The 23,270-nt window shown below is 43.6% G+C and overlaps 1 protein-coding gene across 3 annotated transcripts in view; it reads right to left on the bottom strand.

Moving 5' to 3' along the window:
• fbxl4 (F-box and leucine-rich repeat protein 4) overlaps positions 1–23,270 on the bottom strand; it is a 105,424-nt gene that overhangs the window by 17,769 nt on the left and 64,385 nt on the right. For all 3 annotated transcript variants that reach the window (XM_078212633.1, XM_078212631.1, XM_078212632.1), the window contains 3 exons: positions 20,269–20,513; positions 17,581–17,794; positions 386–457 (listed from right to left, as the gene is read on the bottom strand). In XM_078212633.1, coding sequence (XP_078068759.1) covers positions 386–457; positions 17,581–17,794; positions 20,269–20,513 — 531 coding nt within the window. The remainder of the gene's footprint in view (positions 1–385; positions 458–17,580; positions 17,795–20,268; positions 20,514–23,270) is intronic.

The raw sequence follows: 23,270 nt of genomic DNA, 5'->3' as shown, positions 1-23,270 counted from the left end.
ACAAAATACGGCAGATCAACTTTTCACAAATGACAAATTAATAATGTTAAGTATGGGATAGGTCACCCAAGCCTAAAAGATCAGTTAATTTACTCACTGTCTGTTCTCTCATTCATACTCGGAACAAAATTATCAGTTAAGTATTACTTAAGGTAATGGTAAAATTCATGACACCACATCTATGATAAAGTTTTTTTTTGTTCCATACTTTAAATATAATCAGACAAATGTTTATTGTGAAATACAATTATGTTCTTTGAAATGCTTTCTTTTAAAAATGTTACAAAATGGAAATAGGGGTTTTGGAGATTTGTCAGCACTCTCAAATAAGACTATGCTTGACCTTAAAAGAAAATGATTAGTTCATGCAACTCCAAGTTCTTACCATGACACAGCTGCCAAGGCTGAGGTGCTGAAGTTCCAAGCAGAAGTTCAGAATGCTGAGCAGTGCTGTTTGCTGCCGTTATGGGACACATCAGAGGCAACGTGTATAGAGAAACAAAGGGAAAAGAGGTCAATTAGGCATTAAAGCCTGTCACTGCCTTTCTCAAAATACTGCTCTAAACTTAGGTTACATCTACCACAAATGCAGTTTAATGAGTCCCAAGGTATTCAGACCATCGATTAGCTCATGGCCAAACAAATCATTACAGGCTCAAAATGCAGTTCCCTCTAGATGTGAATCTGCACAGATCGCAGTTACCAGGGGCTCTCTGCCTCTGAACACCTCTCCCTAAGGAGAAATCTTGAAAATGCTGAGACCTTTCACTAACATGCAAGGCTGCTGTGTGGCACCAGAATAGATCAGTGGTGTCCCAGAAATAAAGTGGCAACTGTGACATTCACAGATCAGACAAACCAGAGAAACTGTCAATAGCAAACCACATAGAGTGGCAGGAGTGAACAGTACTGACCACTGCCAGCCAAAGGATTCTAGTCACAGTTAACTAGAGTATCTGCATGTATAACATACAGAGTAATGGATAATGTGGATGCAATCATAAGGCTGGAATTCAATTAACTAGCTGATTACTGCTATAGAATTATAGCTAGTCACATCATTTCATCCCCTATGCAGAATTGGGTTTATGTAGAATAGAATAAAACAGATCACATAAGAATTTAACATCAGGACCTTATTGGTTGTGTAGCAAATCTTTATGGTGAAATGACGAATTGAGATTAGTCGTTGTCCAGAGCAGCTGTTAACATAGTTACATTCATTCATTTCACCTGAAATTATTAGGGTTATCAAGTATCTACAGCACTGAAACTGGCCGATCAAGTAGACCCATGACAGGGTTCATGCTTCACATAAGTTTACTTCCGCTCTTCCTCAACAAACTCCATCAACATAACCTCCTATCCCTTTCACCCTCATATTCATGTCTCGCTTCCCTTTGAAATGCATCTCTGCTACTTTCTTCCACTATTCTTTGTTTCCATATCATTTCCAGATCCAGGGGGATTCGGAGTTGGGGATGGAAACGTGGATCGAAAACAGCAGAATAAATGAGCCACCGGACCCCATTTACTATTCAATTCTAAACCTGAGTTTGGAACTTCCCACCTCGCTCAAAATAAGCCACAGGCTGAATGAAGAAAGGTTAAGTCATAAAATTAAACAGATAGATTATTTCACTATTTAGAAAAATGCCACAGAAACGACCCAGGAGAAATAATGCTGGAATGAGATGGTCTTCAGAGGGGGATGGTAGTCTCACACCTCAATCTGCTGCACTCAATCCTCTCCTCAGTTATACTGTTATTTTTGCTTTGATCCAAAACTCTAAGTCGTCCACAGTATTTTATGTTCAATGTATGGTGTTCAGGCTCATGTCAGATGGTACACAGTACTTTCCTGTATTCATTTAAAATTTAATTCACCATTCACACTGAATTAATCTATCTTCTTGTATCTACTTAATAGCGGGGAGTGTGGGGGGTGGGGTGGGGGGTTGGAGGGAAGGTGGGGACAAGGATCATTTTGATAATTTTCTTTTTCTGGCAGCAGAATAAACCAAAATCATTAGGATTTAATTTGGTTGTTCATCTCTTTCATTTGGTGTCAGAGGCTGACTTGGATAAGCACATCACTGAATAGATAAACAACAACTCCCCGCACACTGGATACAATTCAGGTTCCTTCTCCTGCTCTGTTCAGTTTAATCTGATGTAGAAATCCTGCCACTTTATAAGGTGTTCTCGTATGAAAAATCAAGCGGCCAGAACTTGGGAAGATATGCCACAGTGTAAAATTACTGGGCAAAATAAAACAAATGAGTACATAAATCAAACCTAGCTGCCGTGGAAAAAAAAAATGGGACAATGTTTTATTTTGGAGTAAGCAATTCCAGGAGATAATGCAGCATGAGTAGGTGCACTCTCATGTTTAGCATCTTATCTCACTAGAGTGTTTTTGAAATAATAAAATGTATATCACCATGACAAAACTGAAAGAATAACTGCCTCATACACATATGTTGTTATACCATTTCAACATTACGGTTGCCTTTCATCTCCCACTACAGCCTCACTTTTCTCACAAGAAAAGCCTACACATGACATATTATTGACACTTATCTAGCCCACACAGTTAAAAAAAAAATCAACAGAGTTTTCAACACGGATATTATCACCCACTCAATTAATCTCTAAACCCCAAAATTAAAAAACACACCAAAAATTTTTATCCTCGAAAAAACAATCTACAAAATACATTTGACCTGTAACAAAAGCAAAGTCTACTGCTGTATATTTAAACCAATCACTTAAAGCAACATATAAAATCAAAAGATTTTTCTTTTGTTTTTTTAAACCAGTCTTTCCTTTGCACTGCACCTTCCTTTCTTTGTTCATGCCCATGCAATAGGACTATTTTAGCAGTGGCAGTGCGGTAGTCATGTCTAGCTTTTTAATGGTGATGGTGATTTCACTAACAGTTAAAGACTGAGGACCAGCTACCAAGCTATGTAGCTCGAGTCAGGAAATTTCCTGACTTGCTGGAACTGCCTTGGTAAAAAGTACCCAGAATGTGCCGATTTTCGTCGTGGGGTGGGGGGTTGGCAGGTACAGGTGTGGGGCCTGCAGTCTGCAGGAACAGAGCATAGGTAGCGATGAGGGCAGGTGAGTGCCAAGGTGGGCTGGTTAGAAGGTCTGGTTTGGTTCTCTGGGGCATCCTTCCAGTAGTTTACGAAGTTGTTAGGCCCTCTAGCCCTCACCCCCACACACAGCCACCCCACCCACCCTCATGCCCCTCATACCAACTCATATCCCTCACCCACACCTCTTGCTCCCTCATACCCTTTGTACCAAATCATGCACCCCCCCCCCCCCAACCTCACACCCTCCATGCCATCTCAATAGCCACTCAGCCAGGTATCTACCATGGGAAAACCTCAAAGAACAAAGAACAGTATAGCACAGGAAACAGGCCCTTCGGCCCTCCAAGCCTGTGCCGCTCCTTGGTCCAACTAGACCAATCGTTTGTATCCTTCCATTCCCAGGCTGCTCATGTGACTATCCAGGTAAGTCTTAAACGATGTCAGCGTGCCTGCCTCCACCACCCTACTTGGCAGTGCATTCCAGGCCCCCACCACCCACTGTGTAAAAAACATCTCTCTAATATCTGAGTTATACTTCGCCCCTCTCACCTTGAGCCCGTGACCCCTCATGATCGTCACTCAGGAGGCATGTGGAGAAAAGAAAAAATTCTAACAGTCTAATACAACTCCCACTCCTACGAAAGTTCAGAAAATCCACTCAAGGCTTTGAAACCTCACATGGTTATTGTAAATTCTATTCTATTCAGATCCCACATCGAAGGCCTTCAATAATCTCTTTAAGCTCTCAGTCAAACTGTGAACTCAGAATATCCTGCTGAGAAACACTGCTTTTGATTACCTGTCCTAATATCTATTAACATTACTCGAGGTGAACTTTCATCTGGGTGCAGAGATGTGCTTCAATGCATGAATCGCCACTTTTTATTTGGAGGAAGCCTGATTTTCCACTGGAGTCCTGAAAACCATTTTCCACTGGCCTTTTTGCAGGGTGAGAATATCTAGTCCGCAAGACACACACCTAAATCCCAATGAAGTTGCGCTCCCTATTTTAAGTGGGGGGTGAAAAATCAGATTTCCTCCCATACACCACTTTTGTCTGGTGGTGCAGGATTTCGGAAGCCCACAAAAGGGTACGTCAGGTTTTGAGTTTGTGAAGAAAATGGAAAACCTGGGAAAATTCAACCCAATGACTTCATGTTAGTAAATCGTCCGTGATAATTTTACTGAGCAATAACAACCAAAAGCACATTGACAGTTGCCTTTCTGGCAGATAGGCACAAAAAAAACCTTTAGAACATAAATTTATAGGAAAAACACATACCATGACATGTGCATTTATGCCAAGGAGCCACATGAAAGGCCCTAGTGATATCGGCTGTTATAACCATTATACCTTAGCATGTCATCTGAATGCCATTACTCTCTCTTGTGAGGACTCCATACAACTTCCATATAATAAACACTGAATGTCAGGTTCTTCAGTAACCTATTGCAGACCACCCATGCAATAATCTTCTATTGTCAATCTCACAATTATCACAATACATCTGAACACCAATTAGAAGACACCGGACTCAAATGTCACGAACACAATTATGAACAGCTGATGAACAATGAAGATGTCAAAACAAAGTCATTCACATCACACTGCACATACAATAGTAAAACACAGCACATTTAAATTGTTAAAAGGTACATAAACATATAAAATAGATGCTGTGCAAGGAGTTAAATAATGACAGTATTCATCTGGCACTCATAAATCACTTAACCTTTGCTCTTGCATTTTCTCTTGTCATTGGAAAACCTAAGCTGCATCAGTCACATAACTTTAGTATCAATTACTGCAAATAGAAGATTATAAACATACGGAGCTCATCCATTGTGAAGGGAACCATAGAAAAATAGATATATAAGCTGATAGGATGTGCTATCTCATCCGAACCAACTGCCCCTTCAAATTTTTAGCTCTTGTGGCTCAGGTTGCTTTGTGTATCCCCCACCTCTTTTGCTTTGCCCCATCGGGTGTAACCATGCTTTCAGCTGTCTGGGTCCAACACTCTGGAATACACTCGCTCACCACCCACCTAACCATTTCGTTTTCCTGCTTTAAATCCATCTTTCTGATCAAGCATTTAATCCCTTTTCTTAAATTTCTTTCTTTGACTAAGTGTTCATTTTTCCTTGCATCTCTGCAAAGTGCCCCAGAACGCCAGTCTTTTTCTCTTTCATTCTTTGAATAGAGACAAATCTTCACACACTCCTCTGTGCTTAACACAAAAGAAATGGTCTTCTGTACCATTCTGAAAAGAGGTCCACAGTTTCCTTCTTTTTAAAGACAGACACCATGCCTGCACACAATTTTGATTTGACCTAGGCTGCAGCAACTAACTTGCAGATATTCTCCTAAAACTAAATAGCTTATCTTTCACCAAGGCCTGTGGTGATAAGTGGATGGGATGATGGTGTGGTAAGTATCGCTCTATTCACAGAATGAAGATGATCTTACCACTTTGAATAATCTATTTCCTTCTTCAGATGACTGAGTAGTATAACTGAAGAGAAGGGAGAATTAAAATGAAGGTTTAATATCAGCTAACAGGATATGCTTCCAAATCTAATGAGCAGTGCCAATAAACATGATTGGAAGTGTCCAAAAGGCAACCATGGAATGAGTGAAACGGCCTCTGTGCTTTCTGACAAGAGCGATGTCAAATACTCTCAAGTATGCTCCAATATGAAGCATGGAAGGATTTTAACTTTGTCACAAAGTGGATTGGATTCGGGTGAAGTATTTAAATACTCATTTGAGGAAGGCCTCTTCTATGGAGTATGTTAAAGTGATAGTTATGGTAGTGGACTAACAATTCAGGGGTCATGAGTTCAACCCACCACAATGGAAAGTTGTAAAAATGAATGTAATAATGTAGGCTGGCACAGGAAAATGGCCATTTGGACAAAAGGATAAAACATTTCCAGGAAAATGCTGGAAATACTCAGTACATCCGGCAGCAGAGAGAATTCGGAAGAAAGGACTTCTCCTGATCATTAACCCTGTTTCTCCCTCCACGAGTGTTGCCAGCTGCTACAAATTTCCAGCATCTGCAGTATTTTGCTTTTGAATTGGAGGAAGCAATCTACCCAAAGTCCACAACGTACAGCTGAGTCTTAATGTTATCTGAGGTGGTGTAGCAAGTTACTCAGTTGTAAACAATTTCTTTACAACACCAATACAACAGAAACATCAAATGCACTTAAGTGTGACGGCCCAGGCAGAAGCAGCATGGGACTCAGGTGATTCTGAAAAAATCTTCCTCATTAACGTATTAGCCGATACGCTTTGACACCATTCTGCTGGCTCTGAAACATTTTCACTCTCCTGTGAATATCTTTCCCCCAGATCTGTTTCAGCAGCAAAAGGCCGATTGTTAGTATCTTCCAACAGTTGACTTTTGAAATTTTTTTTTCCCCCAAGATATGGGCATTGTTGGCCAGGCTTTGGGAAGATCGGTGAGTTACTTGCTGCGAGATTTCCAATCTCTGGCATGTTCGTGCAGCTCTAGCAGTTACACGGTTGGTCCAGTTCAATTTCCAGAAATGGGAGATGTTGACGAAGGTAATGCCATTGAATGTCAAGTGTATACATCAAAATTTTTTTTGCTATTTTATATGTTTTTTTTTAAACAGGCCACATAATTCATAGGATTGACAAGAGATTACAAGAACAAAAGCGTTCCAATCTCATCCTTGTGGAATCTCGCACTTCATTGTAAGATCACATTATCATCAAGAAAATAGACAAGTAACGGATAAGTTGATTCCTCAGCCAGGAAGATCATAAAGACAGGAACATTGAAATTCCTTATAACTGAAGAGGGCTTCACAGTCAGAATTTCAAACAATGGATTTGGGAAGCAGGGGGAGAGCCATTTCTGGATCAGGGTTCTATCCACTGCTAATCAAGAAAGGAGTCTCCTCGACTCTGCAAAATCCCGCCCGATATTTCACAAGTCTTTTTTAGAGCAGATATGTGCCAGAGAATTGGTGACTGGCCAACGTAATACAGATTTGAAGAGGGGGAACAGAGTTCACCTGTGCCATAATATATGCTTGAATTTTTGAGTGTTGAATTAAGGAAAAAATTACGAAATATCTACAGCATAAGAAAATAATTAGAAGCAGCCAACACAGATTTCAGAGAGGAAGCTAGTGCTTGACAAACTTCATAAAAGTCCTTTGATGAGGTGACAGCTTTGGTGGATGGAGGAACTGCAACGTATTAAAGAACATAAGAAACAAGGAGCAAACCATACAGCCCCTTGAGCCTGCTCCGTTATTCAATCTGAACCTTGGCTGCAACACCACTTCCCTGCCAGTGCTCATATCCCGAGATTACTTAAGAGACCATAAATCTATCTCAACCTTAAATATATTTAACACGACTCAATCAAGCATCCACAACCCACTGGGATAGAGAACTCTAAAGATTCACACCCTTTGAGTGAACTAATTTCTCCTCATCTCAGTCCTAAATTATTGACTCCTTATCTTGAGACTGTGCCCTCCCCCTGTTCTAGATTCCCCAGTAGCGCCACAGCGAAAAACCGCACCGACCTCCTCAGAAGACAAACACGGTACACGGTGGACAGAGTACCCTTCGTCGTCCAGTACTTCCCCGGAGCGGAGAAGCTACGACATCTCCTCCGGAGCCTTCAACATAGAAATTCATAGAAACCCTACAGTGCAGAAGGAGGCCATTCGGCCCATCTTGTCTGCACCGACCACAATCCCACCCAGGCCCTACCCCCACATATTTACCCGCTAATCCCTCTAACCTACGCATCCCAGGACTCTAAGGGGCAATTTTTAACCTGGCCAATCAACCTAACCCGCACACCTTTGGACTGTGGGAGGAAACCGGAGCACCCGGAGGAAACCCACGCAGACACGAGGAGAATGTGCAAACTCCACACAGACAGTGACCCGAGCCGGGAATCGAACCCGGGACCCTGGAGCTGTGAAGCAGCAGTGCTCACCACTGTGCTACCGTGCCGCCCTATGTCATTGATGAAGACGAACATCTCGCCAAGGCCATTTCCACACCCCCACTTCTTGCTTTCAAACAACCGCACAACCTCAAACAGACCATTGTCCGCAGCTAACTACCCAGCCTTCAGGAGAACAGTGACCACGGCACCACACAACCCTGCCACAGCAACCTCTGCAAGACGTACCGGATCATCGACATGGATGCCATCATCTCACGTGAGAACACCATCCACCAGGTACACGGTACATGCTCTTGCATGTTTTTGGAGGGTTTAAAAGTGCACCAAAGTATACAGCGGGCAGCATAGTAGCGGGCAGCAGAGTGAGTGGGAAGTTGAGTGAGCTGTCAGGGCTTTGGCTCACAGGGCTTGGACGAGCAGGGGTGAGTTTTTGTTTCCTTACACTCTTATTAACTTTTCACTGTCTTACTTGACATAAAGTGTCCAGTATGAGTGTGAAACCAATGTGTTGTTCCCAGTGTAGGATGTGGGAGGTCCTGGAGGCATCTGGCCTCCCGGACATCCACATCTGTGAGGGGTGTGTCAAGCTGCGGTTCCTGAGAGACCGTGTTAGGGAGCTGGAACTACAACTCGAGGATCTTAGGCTGATGAGGGAGAATGAGGAGGTGATAGACAAGAGCTATCATCAGGTGGTCACACCAGGGCCACGGGAAGAGGCCAAGTGGGTGACGGCCAGGAAGGGTAAGGCTAGGGTAGTTGAGAGCACCCCGGTGGATTTGCCCCTGCACAACAAGTACTCCTGCTTGAGTACTGCTGGGGGGGACAGCCCGCCTGGGGGAAGCAGCAGTGGCCGTGTCTCCGCAGTGGAGTCCAGCCCTGTAACTCAGAGGGCTAAGGAAAAGAGGAGGAAGGCGGTATTAATCGGGGACTCGATGGTGAAGGGGACAGACAGGCGTTTCTGCGGAGGTAGGCGGGATTCTCGCATGGTGGTCTGCCTCCCTGGGGCCGGGATCCAGGATGTCGCTAGTCGCGTCCCGGAAATCCTGAGGTGGGAGGGAGAGGAGCCTGAGGTAGCGGTACATATTGGTACCGCTGATGTGGGTAGGAAGGGAGAAGGGGTCATGAAAAGGGAGTACAGGGAATTAGGGAGACAGCTGAGAAAGAGGAAAGCAAAGGTAGTAATCTCAGGATTACTGCCTGTGCCACGGGAAGGTGAGGGCAGGAATGGAGTGAGGCGGAGGATGAATGTGTGGCTGAGGGACTGGTGCAGGGGGCAGGGATTCAGGTTCCTGGACCATTGGGACCTCTTTAGGGGCAGGGGTGATCTGTATACAAAAAACGGGTGGAACTTGAATCACACGGGGACCAATATCCTGGCCGGTAGGTTGGCTAAGGCTACTGGGGAGAATTTAAACTAGATAGGTTGGGGGGAGGGAGCTAGAAGAGTTGACTAGGATCAAGGAACTAATTGATGGGGGGGAGGATGCAGGGGTAAGGGGAATTACAAAATTAATGGTAGAGGAGAGGGTGCAAGTGAATGAAGGCGGTAATTTAGATAAGGGAGTAGAGGGAGAGGGTGTTCGCGACTCATCAAAGCGGGTCCAGATAAAAGCTGGAATAAGGACACTTTGCCTGAATGCACGAAGCATTCGGAACAAGGTGAATGAGTTGATGGTGCAAATCAGCACAAGTGGGTACGATCTAGTGGCCATTACAGAAACGTGGCTGAAAGGTGACCAGGACTGGGAGATGAATATCCAGGGGTATCAGGCGTTTAGGAAGAATAGACAGGAAGGAAAAGGTGGTGGGGTCGCGCTATTAATAAGAGATAATATCAGGGTAGTACTGAGGGATGACATAGGCTCTGAGGAACAAAACGTGGAATCGTTATGGGTAGAGATGAGGAATAGTAGAGGGAGAAAGACACTAGTAGGTGTGGTATATAGGCCCCCAAATAATAATGTTGAGGTAGGGAGGGCTGTAAACAAGCAGATAAGGGATGCGTGTAAAAACGGAACGGCAATAATCATGGGGGACTTCAACATGCACATTGACTGGCAGACTCAAGTCGGTAAGGGTGGAATGGAGGAAGAGTTCTTAGAATGCTGTCGGGATAGTTTCCTTGAACAGCATGTTACGGAACCGACGAGGGAACGAGCTATTTTGGATCTGGTATTGTGTAACGAGGTAGGTAGAATTAAGGATCTTATTGTGAAGGACCCTCTTGGGTCTAGTGACCACAATATGGTCGAATTTCTGATTCAGATGGAAGAGGAGAAAGTTTGGTCTCAAACCAGTGTCCTCTGTTTGAACAGAGGGAAATATGATAGGATGAGGGATGAATTGGCTAAGGTAGACTGGGAGAGCAGGCTGGCAGGTAGGATAGCTGAGGAACAGTGGAGGATTTTTAAGGAGATCCTTTTCAGTTCTCAGCAAAAATATATTCCAGCAAAAAACAAGGATTGTAAGAAAAGGGAGAACCAGCCGTGGATAACGAAGGAAATAAAGGAGAGTATTAAAATAAAAACAGCTGCGTACAGAGTGGCCAAAAATAGTGGAGAAACAAGTGATTGGGAAAAATTTAAGAAACAACAAAGAGAGACTAAGAAAGCGATAAAGAAAGGAAGGATAGACTATGAAGCTAGGCTAGCAATTAATATAAAAAATGATAGTAAAAGTTTTTATAAATATATAAAAAGGAATAGAGTGGCTAGAGTGAATGTTGGACCCTTGGAGGACGAGAGGGGGGAGTTAATAGTGGGAAATGAGGATATGGCTGAGTCTTTAAATACGTTTTTTGTGTCGGTCTTCACGGTGGAGGACACAAATAGTTTGCCAAATATTAACGATAGAGGGTTGGCAGCAGGAGAAATACTTAATACGATTAATGTTACCAGAGAGGCAGTGCTGGGTAGACTAATGGGACTGAAGGTGGACAAGTCCCCGGGTCCGGATGGAATGCATCCCAGGGTATTGAAAGTAATGTCAGAGGTAATAGTGGATGCGTTAGTGATTATTTATCAAAACTCGTTGCATTCTGGGGTAGTGCCGGTTGATTGGAAAACGGCTAATGTTACGCTGCTGTTTAAAAAAGGAAGGAGACAAAAGGCGGGTAACTATAGGCCGGTCAGCTTAACGTCTGTAGTAGGGAAAATGCTGGAATCCATTATTAAAGAGGAGATAGCAGGGCATCTGGATAGAAATGGTTCGATCAATCAGACGCAGCATGGATTCATGAGGGGAAAGTCGTGCTTGACGAACATGTTGGATTTTTATGAAGATGTGACGAGGGCGGTTGATGGAGGAGAACCGGTGGATGCGGTGTTTTTGGATTTCCAAAAGGCGTTTGATAAGGTGCCCCATAAAAGGCTGCTGAAGAAGATTAGGGCACACGGAGTTGGGGGTAGTGTGTTAAAGTGGATTGGGGACTGGCTATCCGACAGGAAGCAAAGAGTCGGAATAAATGGGTGTTTTTCCGGTTGGAGGAAGGTAACTAGTGGCGTGCCGCAGGGATCGGTACTCGGGCCGCAACTGTTTACCATTTATATAGATGATCTGGAGGAGGGGACGGAGTGTAGGGTAACGAAGTTTGCAGACGACACAAAGATAAGTGGAAAAGTGAATCGTGTGGAGGACGGAGAAGATCTGCAGAGAGATTTGGACAGGCTGAGTGAGTGGGCGAGGATATGGCAAATGGAGTATAACGTTGAGAAATGCGAGGTTATACACTTTGGAGGAAATAATAACAAATGGGATTACTATCTCAATGGAAACAAATTAAAACATGCTACCGTGCAAAGGGACCTGGGGGTCCTTGTGCATGAGACGCAAAAGCCCAGTCTGCAGGTACAACAGGTGATCAAGAAGGCAAATGGGATGTTGGCCTATATTGCGAGGGGGATAGAATATAAAAGCAGGGATGTCTTGATGCACCTGTACAGGGCATTGGTGAGGCCGCAGCTGGAATACTGTGTGCAGTATTGGTCCCCTTATATGAGGAAGGATATATTGGCATTGGAGGGAGTGCAGAGAAGGTTCACCAGGTTGATACCGGAGATGAGGGGTTTGGATTATGAGGAGAGGCTGAGGAGATTGGGTTTGTACTCGTTGGAGTTTAGAAGGATGAGGGGGGATCTTATGGAGACTTATAAGATAATGCGGGGGCTGGATAGGGTGGAGGCGGAGAGATTCTTTCCACTTAGTAAGGAAGTTAAAACTAGAGGACACAGCCTCAAAATAAAGGGGGGTCGGTTTAAGACAGAGTTGAGGAGGAACTTCTTCTCCCAGAGGGTGGTGAATCTCTGGAATTCTCTGCCCACTGAGGTGGTGGAGGCTACCTCGCTGAATATGTTTAAAGCGCGGATGGATGGATTCCTGAGCGGTAAGGGAATTAAGGGTTATGGGGATCAGGCGGGTAAGTGGTACTGATCCACGTCAGATCAGCCATGATCTTATTGAATGGCGGGGCAGGCTCGAGGGGCTAGATGGCCTACTCCTGCTCCTATTTCTTATGTTCTTGCAACTCGGCCAACATTGTCTACCTGTTATGTTGCAGGAAAGGATGTCCCGAGGCATGGTACATTGGGGAAACCATGCAGATGCTATGACAACGGATGAATGAACACCGCTCGACAATCACCAGGCAAGACTGTTCTCTTCCTGTTGGGGAGCACTTCAGCGGTCATGGGCATTCAGCCTCTGATCTCCGGGAAGCATTCTCCAAGGCGGCCTTCACGACACATGACAGCACAGAGTCGCTGAGCAGAGACTGATAGCCAGGTTCCGCACATATGAGGACGGCCTCAACCGGGATATTGGTTCATGTCACACTATCTGTAACCCCCACAACCTGCCTGGATGTGCAAAATCTCACTAGCTGTCCTGTCTGGAGACAATACACATCTCTTTAACCTGTGCTTAATGCTCCCTCGACTCACATTGTCTGTACCTTTAGGACTTGATTAGCTGTAAAGAATCACATTCCAATCATTATTCATGTAAATTGAGTTTGTGTCTTTGTGCCCTGTTTGTGATCAAAACTCCCACCCACCTGACGAAGGGACAGCCTGTTCCGAAAGCTAGTGGCTTTTGCTACCAAATAAACCTGTTGGACTTTAACCTGGTGTTGTTAGACTTCTTACTGTGTTTACCCCAGTCCAACGCCGGCATCTCCATATCTAGATTCCCCAGGCAGGGGAAACAATCTCAGTGTTGGCCTTGTCAAGTCCCTTCATAATCTTGTGTGTTTCAACGAGATCATCTCTAATTCTTCTAAACTCTGGCGTCCCAATTTATTTCGCTTCCCATCCCAGGGAGTAATCTTGCAAACCTTCGCTGTACTGCCTCCAGATAAGAATATCCTCTCTGAAAGATGGAGAGAAAAACTGTGGTCTGACCAAATCCCTGGTAATACTGTAGCAAGAAGTCTTTATTCTTGTATTCCAATCTCCTTGCAAAAGACCAACCTACCACTTTTGTTCCAATTTCTTGCTGTATTAGAATGTTAACTTCCTGCGTGTTCTAAGAACAAAGAAAAGGGCAGCACAGGAATAGGCCCTTCAGCCCACCAAGTCTGTGCTGATCATGATGCCTCCATTAAAAAAAACCTTTTACCCTTACTCAGTCTGTATCCCTCAAATACCTCCCTATTCATGTACCCATCCAGATGCCTCTTAAATGTTGCCAATGTGCCTGCTTCCAGCACCTCCTCTGGCAGTGCGTTCCAGGCATCCACCACTCTTTCCTTAAAAACCTTCCCCCGCACATCTCCCTTAAACATTCCCCTCTCACCTTGAACCTGTGCCCCTTTGTAATTGACACTTCCACCCTGGGAAAAAGCCTCTGACTATCCACCCTGTCTATGCCTCTCATAATTTTGTAGACCTCTATCAGGTTTCCCCTCAGCCTCCGTCTTTCCAGTGAAAACAATCCTAGTTTATTTACCCTCTCCTCATAGTCAACACCATCGAGACCAGGCAACATCCTGGTGAACCTTCTTTGCACTCTCTCCAAAGCTTCCACATCCTTCTGGTACTGTGGTGACCAGAACTGCACGCAATACTCCAAATGCGGCCTAACCAAGGTTTTATATAGCTGCAACATGATTTCCTAACTCTTGAACTTAATGCTCTGGCTAATGAAGGTAAGCATGCCATGTGCCTTTTTAATCACCTTGGTCACCGGTGTTGCCACTTTTTGAGTAAGTGTGGACCTGCACGCTTCTCTATGTTAATGTTCCTAAGGGTTCTGCCATTTACAGTATAATTCATACCTAAATTTGGTTCTCCAAAATGCATCACCTCGCATTTGTCCGGATTAAACTCCAGCTGCCATTTCTGTGCCCAAGCCTCCAATCTATCTATATCCTGTTGTATCCTCTGACAATTCTTGGCACTATCAGCAACTCCCGCCAATCTTCGTGTCATCCGCAAATTTACTCATCAGACCACCCACATTTTCCTCCAGATCATTTATATATATTACAAACGACAGAGGTCCCAGCACTGATCCCTGCGGAACACCACTGGCTACAGATCTCCACTCTGAAAAACACCTTTCCACCACTACTCTCTGTCTTCTATAACCAAGCCAGTTCTGTATCCATCTAGCCAGCCCACCCCGAATCCCATGTGATTTTAGCTTTAGTTTGTGTACAATTAAACAGTAATCTCTCTTAACACTCCACATTAAAAGCTTCATATTTTAAAAAATGAATCTGCTTTACTATTCTTAGTACCAAAGTAGTACTAGCAATCACACTTCTCCACATTATACTCCATCTGTCACTTTGATGCCCACACACTTAACCTGTCTATATCCGTTTGTCACCTCTCTATGTCCTCCTCACAGCTTACATTCACCGGGGCTTTTCACCATCGGCAAACCTAGATTCATTCATCCCAGTTTCGTTGTCTCAGGTCATTAATACAGAACATAAATAACTGAAGCCCTAGCATTGATCCTTATGGCAACCTGCCAACTTAACAATACTCTGTTTAACCCTCCCCTTCGCTTCTTGTCCATTAACTAATCGTCTGTCCATGCCAATATGTTACTCCCAACCCCATGAGCCTTTATCTTCTGTGTGGCAATTTATTGAATGTCTTCAATATACTACATCTACTGTTCTCCTTCATTGACCCTGCAAGTCATATCCTCATCTAATAAATTTGTCAGACACAATTTTCCTTTCATAAAGCCATATTGACTTTGTCTGATCATGCTCTGATTTTATCAGTGTAATGTTAAAACTTTTTTTGTGGTATATTCTCATATTTTCCCAACAACGAACGTCAGGTTAACCAGTTCGCAGTTCCCTGTTTTCTCTCTCTTGCCTTTCTTGATTAGCAGTGTTACATTTGCTAACTTCCGATCTGCTGCTGGAAAAATCCAGGAATATCAGAAAATCACAACCAGCGCATCTACTATTTTTGTAGCTACCTCTTTTAGGACACAAGGATTTTTCTTCATTCTTTCCTGGGATCTGGGCAACACCGACAAGGCCAGCATTTGCTGCCCATCCCTAATTGCCCTTGAATGCAGTGGCTTGCTAGGTTCTTTCAGAGAATAGTTAAGAATCAACCGCTTCACTGTAGGTTTGGAGTAACAATCCTTCCTTGATGGAGCATTAGTGAGCCAGGTGGATCTTTATGACAATTGATTATAGTTTTATGATCACCATCACTGAGACTACCTTTATATTCAGATTTATTAACTGAATTCAAATTCCACTGGCTGCCGTGATGGGATGTGATGTCCCCATGTCCTCAGAGCATTAGCCTGGACCTTTAGATTACTAGAATATGACATTACCACTGCACCATCGTAACCCCTCAAACACTAGGATGCAGGCCATCATCCACTCTGGTGTATCTACTCCATATGAACCACAGCAATTCAAGAAGGCAGCTCACCACCATCTTCTCATAAGCAATTAGGGATGGGCAATAAATGCTGGGCTAGCCACACTCATACCCTAAGAACGAATGGAAGTAAAGTTCCCGGGGATTTGTTGGATTTTGGTCGCTTAAGTTTCTTTAGTACTTATTCTCTGTTGATGGCAATTATCTTATGTTTCTCACTCTTTTAGCTCCTTGGTTACCCTCTATTTTTGGCATGTAATTCGTGTATTCTATTGTGAAGGCAGACACAAAATACTTGTTCAATGTCTCTGGCATTTCTTCATTTCCCATGTCCCTCAGAGACCAGAATTTACTTTAGCTCCTCTCCTTTTATTATACTTGTAAGAATTCTTACAATCTGTTTTTATATTTCTGGATACGGTGTACATGGGCTGTCAGAAACCTTTTGAGAAAGTACCACACAGATTACTGGAGAGAATGAAAGAGCATGAAATTCTGAGAAAAGTCGTAAACTGGACTAAAAACTGGCTACTAGGAGAAAACAGAGTGGGAGGAAAAGGCTATTCTCAAAGTGTTTGAAAGTGGGGAGATGTGTCTCACAGCTTTCAGCTCTGGTAAGTTTTAAAGTTTATACATTAGTGTCACAAGTAGGCTTACATTGACACTGCAATAAAGTCACTGTGAAAATCCCCTAGTCGCCACACTCCGGCGCCTGTTCGGGTACACTGAGGGAGAATTTAGCATGGCCAATGCACCTAACCAGAATGTCTTTGAGACTGTGGGAGAGGAAACCGGAGCACCCGGAGGAAACCCACACAGACACGGGGAGAACGTACTGTGGAAGTTCAGGTGGATAAAGCTTTTTATACAGCCTTTATGATTTTACCCTTTTACGTCAAAGCGTAGCTAAGTGTAATCAAACACCAAGTGAAGCTATGGAATCGGATAGAGGGTGTCCTCGATAATTGGGCCTGGTACCAACTTGAAGAAAACTGCAATGCAATGGCAAGTTGTGTTAAAAAAAACTGCTGAGAGAATATTTTGCAACTTCAGTATACTTTATAACCTACAGCAGTTTTTTCCGTAAAATGTTTTTAGTTTGGACTCTACTACCCATGCTCTTAAAAACTTTTAGAATTCATCTGCATTCACACAGCTTCATCATTACAGTGAGAATGCAGATTTGCAGCCAGGTAGCAATATAGCTCCCACATTGCAGACAACTCACTGCAGCTCAGACCCGTAGCATAGCATAAACACCACCTTAATTAGCTTTCTACACTCTCTTGATAAAAATAGAACAAGCAATGAGCATTTGTGAAATACTTATTTATCCTTAACTATTACCTGTGATGCTCTAAATCACAAAAAGTCAGGTAAAATTGGCATGATCCATCCAGGTGCCTGGGGTATTTGCAACAATAGGGGCAAGTCCACAGGGCAAACAAGTATGACTGTACACAGTCTTAAATCAAACAGAAATCAAAAACAATGGGACTACTCAAACAAGACAAGGTTGTTCATAAAATCCTTTCAGATATTGTGTTAAATTTGTTAAAGACGTGCATTTCCTTCATTTAAAAAAAACACACAAGTATCGTTAAGCAATTCTCTGTCGGTGCCAATCGCCACAGGAGTTCCTACCTCAATTTTTGTGCGGTAAACGACCAGACGTCGGAGACCTGAGATCTTAGCAATATGGCAGAAAGCCCGAGTGTTTAGTTTATCACAGGATGAAAGGTTCAGCTCCTGGAGGTTTGGGCACATCTGAGCAATAACCTCAAGGCAAGTTTCATTCAGGAAGTGGCAGCAGGCCAACTCCAGACGCACCAGCTCAACTCCACACACTTGCATGAATCTGCACAGGAAGCACAGCAATCATAGGGTTAAATCCTGTCAAAGAAGTAGGCGTCAAGCTGTGAGCGTATGCGCCAGACATCACATAAAGAGGCAACGTCAGGAGTAAGCTATAGAAAAACAGCAGATGTTTCACTGGAAGTGAAAAGGTGCAAAGTTCTGAATTAATATATGGAACAGATCTGAAAATGGGTCACTGCTTGCAGATATATTCGTCCAATAGGTAAACTGACACCTTAATTAAAGCAGTCAAATACTGCTGCCTATTATTTTTAAAAATAATCCAACCTGTCAATTAGAAAATTCAGTTCGTACATGAAATAAAACAAGTGTGCAAAAACAAATGTCACGATATGATGAACAGTCTTAGCAGCAATGTTATGCCATCCTTCACTTTCAGATGCTGACTGACCTATTGTGCATTTTTGTCATTTCCTGATTTTATTTCAGATAATACGGGGGGGCAAAATACACTTTACTACTACTTCACTTAGATGAAAAATAAACAAGTGGCCGCGAAGAAAAACTGGCTCTGTCACCAGCATTTAGTGACAGCACAGACAGGAACAGTTAAAATGATCTGCAGAGTGTAAAAAAAAACCATAGAACACAAAAAAATTACAGCAATGATGTAGGATGACAAAAAAGTATCGAACAAAAATTAGTTTTTATTTTCACAAGGCTCTCTCAATGCGCCACATCTAATACAAACATTTGAATAACAGCAAAATACTGAAAAAAGGTGCACTACGCAGGTAGTCAGAAGTTGGCTTTGGTCAAATGTTTATCCCAAGTTCCTCTTCAATTGCAATGTGTAAATCTTTAGTTAGAACCATAGAACCCCGACATGTTAGAATAATTCCTGCAATGTTAGAAAATGGTGAGTTTGATGGCATATTGCTTGGACACTTTGCAATTATGGTTTGTGCGCCTTGAATTGAGGAAGAGAAGAGCCAGCAATTAAAAAAAATTGAAGACAATTTTGATTAGTCTGGGAGCACAGCATCTTCGGCCCATGGAATCCTCCAGTGCAGAAGGAGGCCATTCAACCCATCAAGTCTGCACCGTCCATAATCCCACCCAGGCCCTGTCCCCATAACCCCATGTGTTTACCCTAGCTAGTCCTCCTGACACTAAGGGGGCAAGTTAGCACGGCCAATCCACCTAACCCGCACATCTTTGGACTGTGGGAGGAAATCCACGCAGACATGGGGAAAATGGGCAAACTCCGCACAGGCAGTGACCCAAGCCGGGAATCGAACCTGGGTCCCTGGCTTTGTGAGGCAGCAGTGCTAACTACTGTGTCACTGTGCCACCCAACAGTGTCCTGTAAAATGGAGTTAATAGTGGTTTTGCAGACAATTCCCTTCTCAGCTGCACATGGAAATTCGGGTAGACTGCTGGTTATGTACTTTTCAAACTGCTGGCATGACAACAACTTCAGTGAATATCTGCAAGCAGGTCTTCCAACCTGACCACTTTCTCACAAGAAATCTGTGAGCCGGTAAAGCTTGTTTAGAGTGGGGGGGCGGTGGGGGAGATGAAAGGGATTTCATACCCTAAAATAAAAGTAAAGGGGACATTTAAAAACAGAGAGGTGCTGAATTAAACTTCACAATTTCAAATATACTTAGTGCTCAAACAGACAAAAGGTATTCACAAACCCCTTTCAAAAAATAAAGCATTGCTACTGCCAGAGGCAAAGCAAAACAATAACACAAATGTTTTGCTGGGAGAGATGTTCCTAAAACAACAAAAACCCCAACAATCAGGCTTTTAACTAGTGGATATACTTCATAAGCTCATGGATGGCCTGACATGAAGTGTCTCAGTTCTTGGGGCATCTGACTGAGCCTTGTGTTATCAGGCACAGAGAGAAGGGAGACCTATCACCCTCTGATCAGTGTTGCACATTTCCATTTGCTGAAGCAGTGTAAAGTGCATTGGGAACCAGCATACAAACTGTGCACTGGGTGTAACAAAGCTAACTAATTAGGGTTGCTCTCTATATTCTAGCTTCACCATCATCCAGAAGCCCAGTGCCCATGTGGAACAGGTGTTGTAGGGGAAAGCCAGTTTACAAAAAAAAAAATCACAGTGGTCTTCTCTTTCCAATAGGGTCAAAGCTCCTTCCTCGACTTCACTTATTTGACTTCTAAAGTCTCAAGGGGTCTTTGCCCCCTATACTGGTATTCTGTCAAAGAAACATCCTACCAGAGACGTCAGCAGCCCTTCAACAGCTGTTGGGACTTGCCATTCTCAGTGCGTCATCGACAGGCACGAGGAACACCACATACAATTTAAATGAGCTGCCTTGCATCACTGAATGAGGTGAACTCAACAACCACAGGCTGCTTCACCAGGCCCATAGTACCATCTCTATGGTCACTGATCACTAATGACACACTCGGATGTTCAACAATCTTTGGTGCCTGCAGTAAATTAACTTTCCTCGGGAATTACATTAATACTGACCTGCTGAAGCCTTGAATGGAGATAGATCCCCTGTTCCCAGTCCAAGACAGATTTAAATACTGCACAAGAGCACATCGCGTCTGTAGGTGCTCCAGAGAGGTATCATCCAGGCCTGCCCAGTAAGGCTGTAAACTGAGCTGGACATACTGAAGGGGATCGTAGCAATGCTGGTGCAGCAATTTGCAGGTCTGTGCCAACTGACAAAGATCTGGCACTGTCAGGTGACTGAGAATCAGCTGGATTAACTGTGGGGGGGAGGGGGGGGAAAACAAACAGCAGAATGAAAATCAGGTACATACATTTCATTCTCATTTAGACTCGCACAGAAGAATACAGCAGCTTTCATCATATAGGATATTACCTTCGAATTTCAGCCTTTTGGGGAAATCTGGAACATCTAGAGGGGAAAGTTTGTTCATGGACCACACCGATTTCTCAGGGTTAGCACTGACAGCCACCACGTGCTAGACCCACATGGCATTCATCACGGCTATCACTGAGGAACCTTGTGCAGATCGCAGTTAGTGGTGCTGCCTGTCCCTGGGGCAATCGACGTAGACATAATTTGTGTTGTTTTGAAACATGCTACGTGAACAAATTTGTCCCATCTTATTTCCTCCAGCAAATTACTCCTCTTCTAAAGGATTTGATTCCTTTTGGGGTGCTGTTCAATAAATCACTCAAGTGGTTATTACTGTTGTGACAAGTTGCTAGTGCCCACAAGCTATTCCACTGCAGGAGCACCACTGACTACTGTAAACATGCCCACATACAGCTAGATCACGATTTAGCAATCAGGAGTGAGATTTTTCACTCCTCAATGTACAAGGAGCGAGTGAATTATATTATTCCTTCATCAACTTTTCAATAGAGACCAGTGAATTCAGCACAGACCAGGGATCAAAACTGGAATCTTATCAGCTCAATGACCACAGGAAGTCCAGAGAAAGCTATTATCATCAATGGACAAAGGTTTTTAGTCTTACTTTCAGAATAACATTCAAGTTATGTGTAATAGAAATACAGACGGAGACACAGTCGAGCATTTGCTGAAAAGGTGCCTGGGATCTGAAATTACATTCAGTAGTGCCCAATGTCTGGTCACTAAGTGTGCCACTCGGGGACCAACATGGCGTCCGGTACACCCATTATTCCAGAAAGGTGAAGGCGTTAGTGAGTGTGAGTTTAGCTAATGTCTGTCGGAAGCATGCTGAGTAAGCAAGTCATGGCATTAATCAGCAAGTGATGCTGATTTGACACAAACACTGCCAATTTGGAGCCCAATGCTCCATCCAGCTCATGCTGTTTCTTAACCTCACACAACAACTTGCAGGTTTCTTTTGGCTATTGGTACAATTCCACAAATGTTTTGTTGGGGTTTCCATAGTTGCTTCAGATTGCAAAAGTCATGAAGGAGTGGTGTGAAGAGGTTTTTGTAAATTTCAATACCTCTGCACAAAACAGTTACTCCCAGAGATGGTGCTCGAGTAGGCATTCCCCTTGAAATACAACATGACTGTGAGGATGAACTGAGGTCACACAGAGCAGACCAAGCTGATAGAAAGGAATGGAGGGAGGGGAGAGGAAGGGAACGTGGTAGAGAACAAAGAACAGCAAGAACAGGCCCTTCAGCCCACCAAGTCTGTGTTGACATAGATGCCTCTCTAATCTAATATTTTCTTGCCTCTACGTGGTCCATATCCCTCTATTCCCTGCCTATTCATGCATCTATCCAGATGCCTCTTGAACGTTGTTATAGAATCTGCTTCCATCACCTCCTCCGGCAGCCCGTTCCAGGCATTCACCACCCTCTGTGTGAAAAACTTATCCCTTACATCTCTTTTAAACTTTTCCCCTCTCACTTTCAACCTATGCCCCCGAGTAATTGACCCTTCAACCCTGGGAAAAAAGACGCCAACTATCCACCCTATCCAAGCCTGTCATAATCTTGTAAACCTCGATCAGATCCCCCCTCATCCTCCAAAGCTCCAATGAAAACAATCCAAGTTTGTTCAACCTTTCTTCATCGTCCATATCCTCCAAACCAGGCAACATCCTGGTAAATCTCTTCTGCACCCTTTCCAATACATCAACATCCTTCCAATAGTGTGGCGACCAGGATTGTACACAGTACTTCAAATGCGGCCTAACCAAAGTCTTATACAGCTGCAACACGATTTTCCAATTCCTATACTCAATGCCCCGACCGATGAAGGCCAGCATGCCATACGCCTTCTTGACCCTTTTATCCACCTGAGTTGCCACCTTCAGGGAACTGAGGATCTGCATGCCGAGATCCCTCTGTATGCTAATATTTCTAAGGGCTCTACCATTTACTGTATACTTTTTTTCTGCAGTAGACTTTCCAAATTGCATCACCTCACATTTGTCCAGGTTAAATTCCATCTGCCATCTTTTGGCCCAGGTCTCCAGCCGATTTATATCCTGCTGTATCCTCTGACAATCCTCCTCGCTATCTGCTACTCCCCCAATTTTTGTATCATCTGCAAATTTACTAATCAGACCACCTACAATTTCCTCCAAATCATTTATATATATTACAAACAACAGAGGCCCCAGCACTGATCCTTGTGGAACACCGCTTGTCACAGACCTCCAGGTAGAAAAGTATCCTTTCATTGTTACTCTCTGCTTTCTCCAGAGAACAGAGACCACTCCATCTGACGAAGGAGCATTGCTCCGAAAGCTTATGGTATTTGCTACCAAATAAACCTGTTGGACTTTAACCTGGTGTTGTGAGACTTCTTACTGTTCTATGCCCAAGCCAGTTTTATATCCAGCTTACCAACTCACCTCGGATCCCATATGACTTCACCTTCTGTATCAGTCTGCCATGAGGAACCTTATCGATGATTTTACTAAAGTCCATGTATACAACATCCACTGCCCTGCCCTGGTCAATTTTTCTTGTCACTTCCTCAAAGAACTCAATCAAGTTTGTGAGACACGACCTCCCCTTCACAAAACCATGTTGCCTATCG

This window comes from Mustelus asterias, chromosome 5, assembly GCF_964213995.1.
Source record: "Mustelus asterias chromosome 5, sMusAst1.hap1.1, whole genome shotgun sequence".
NCBI classification, from domain to species: domain Eukaryota; kingdom Metazoa; phylum Chordata; class Chondrichthyes; order Carcharhiniformes; family Triakidae; genus Mustelus; species Mustelus asterias.
This window is presented reverse-complemented; position numbering and strand designations above follow the sequence as displayed.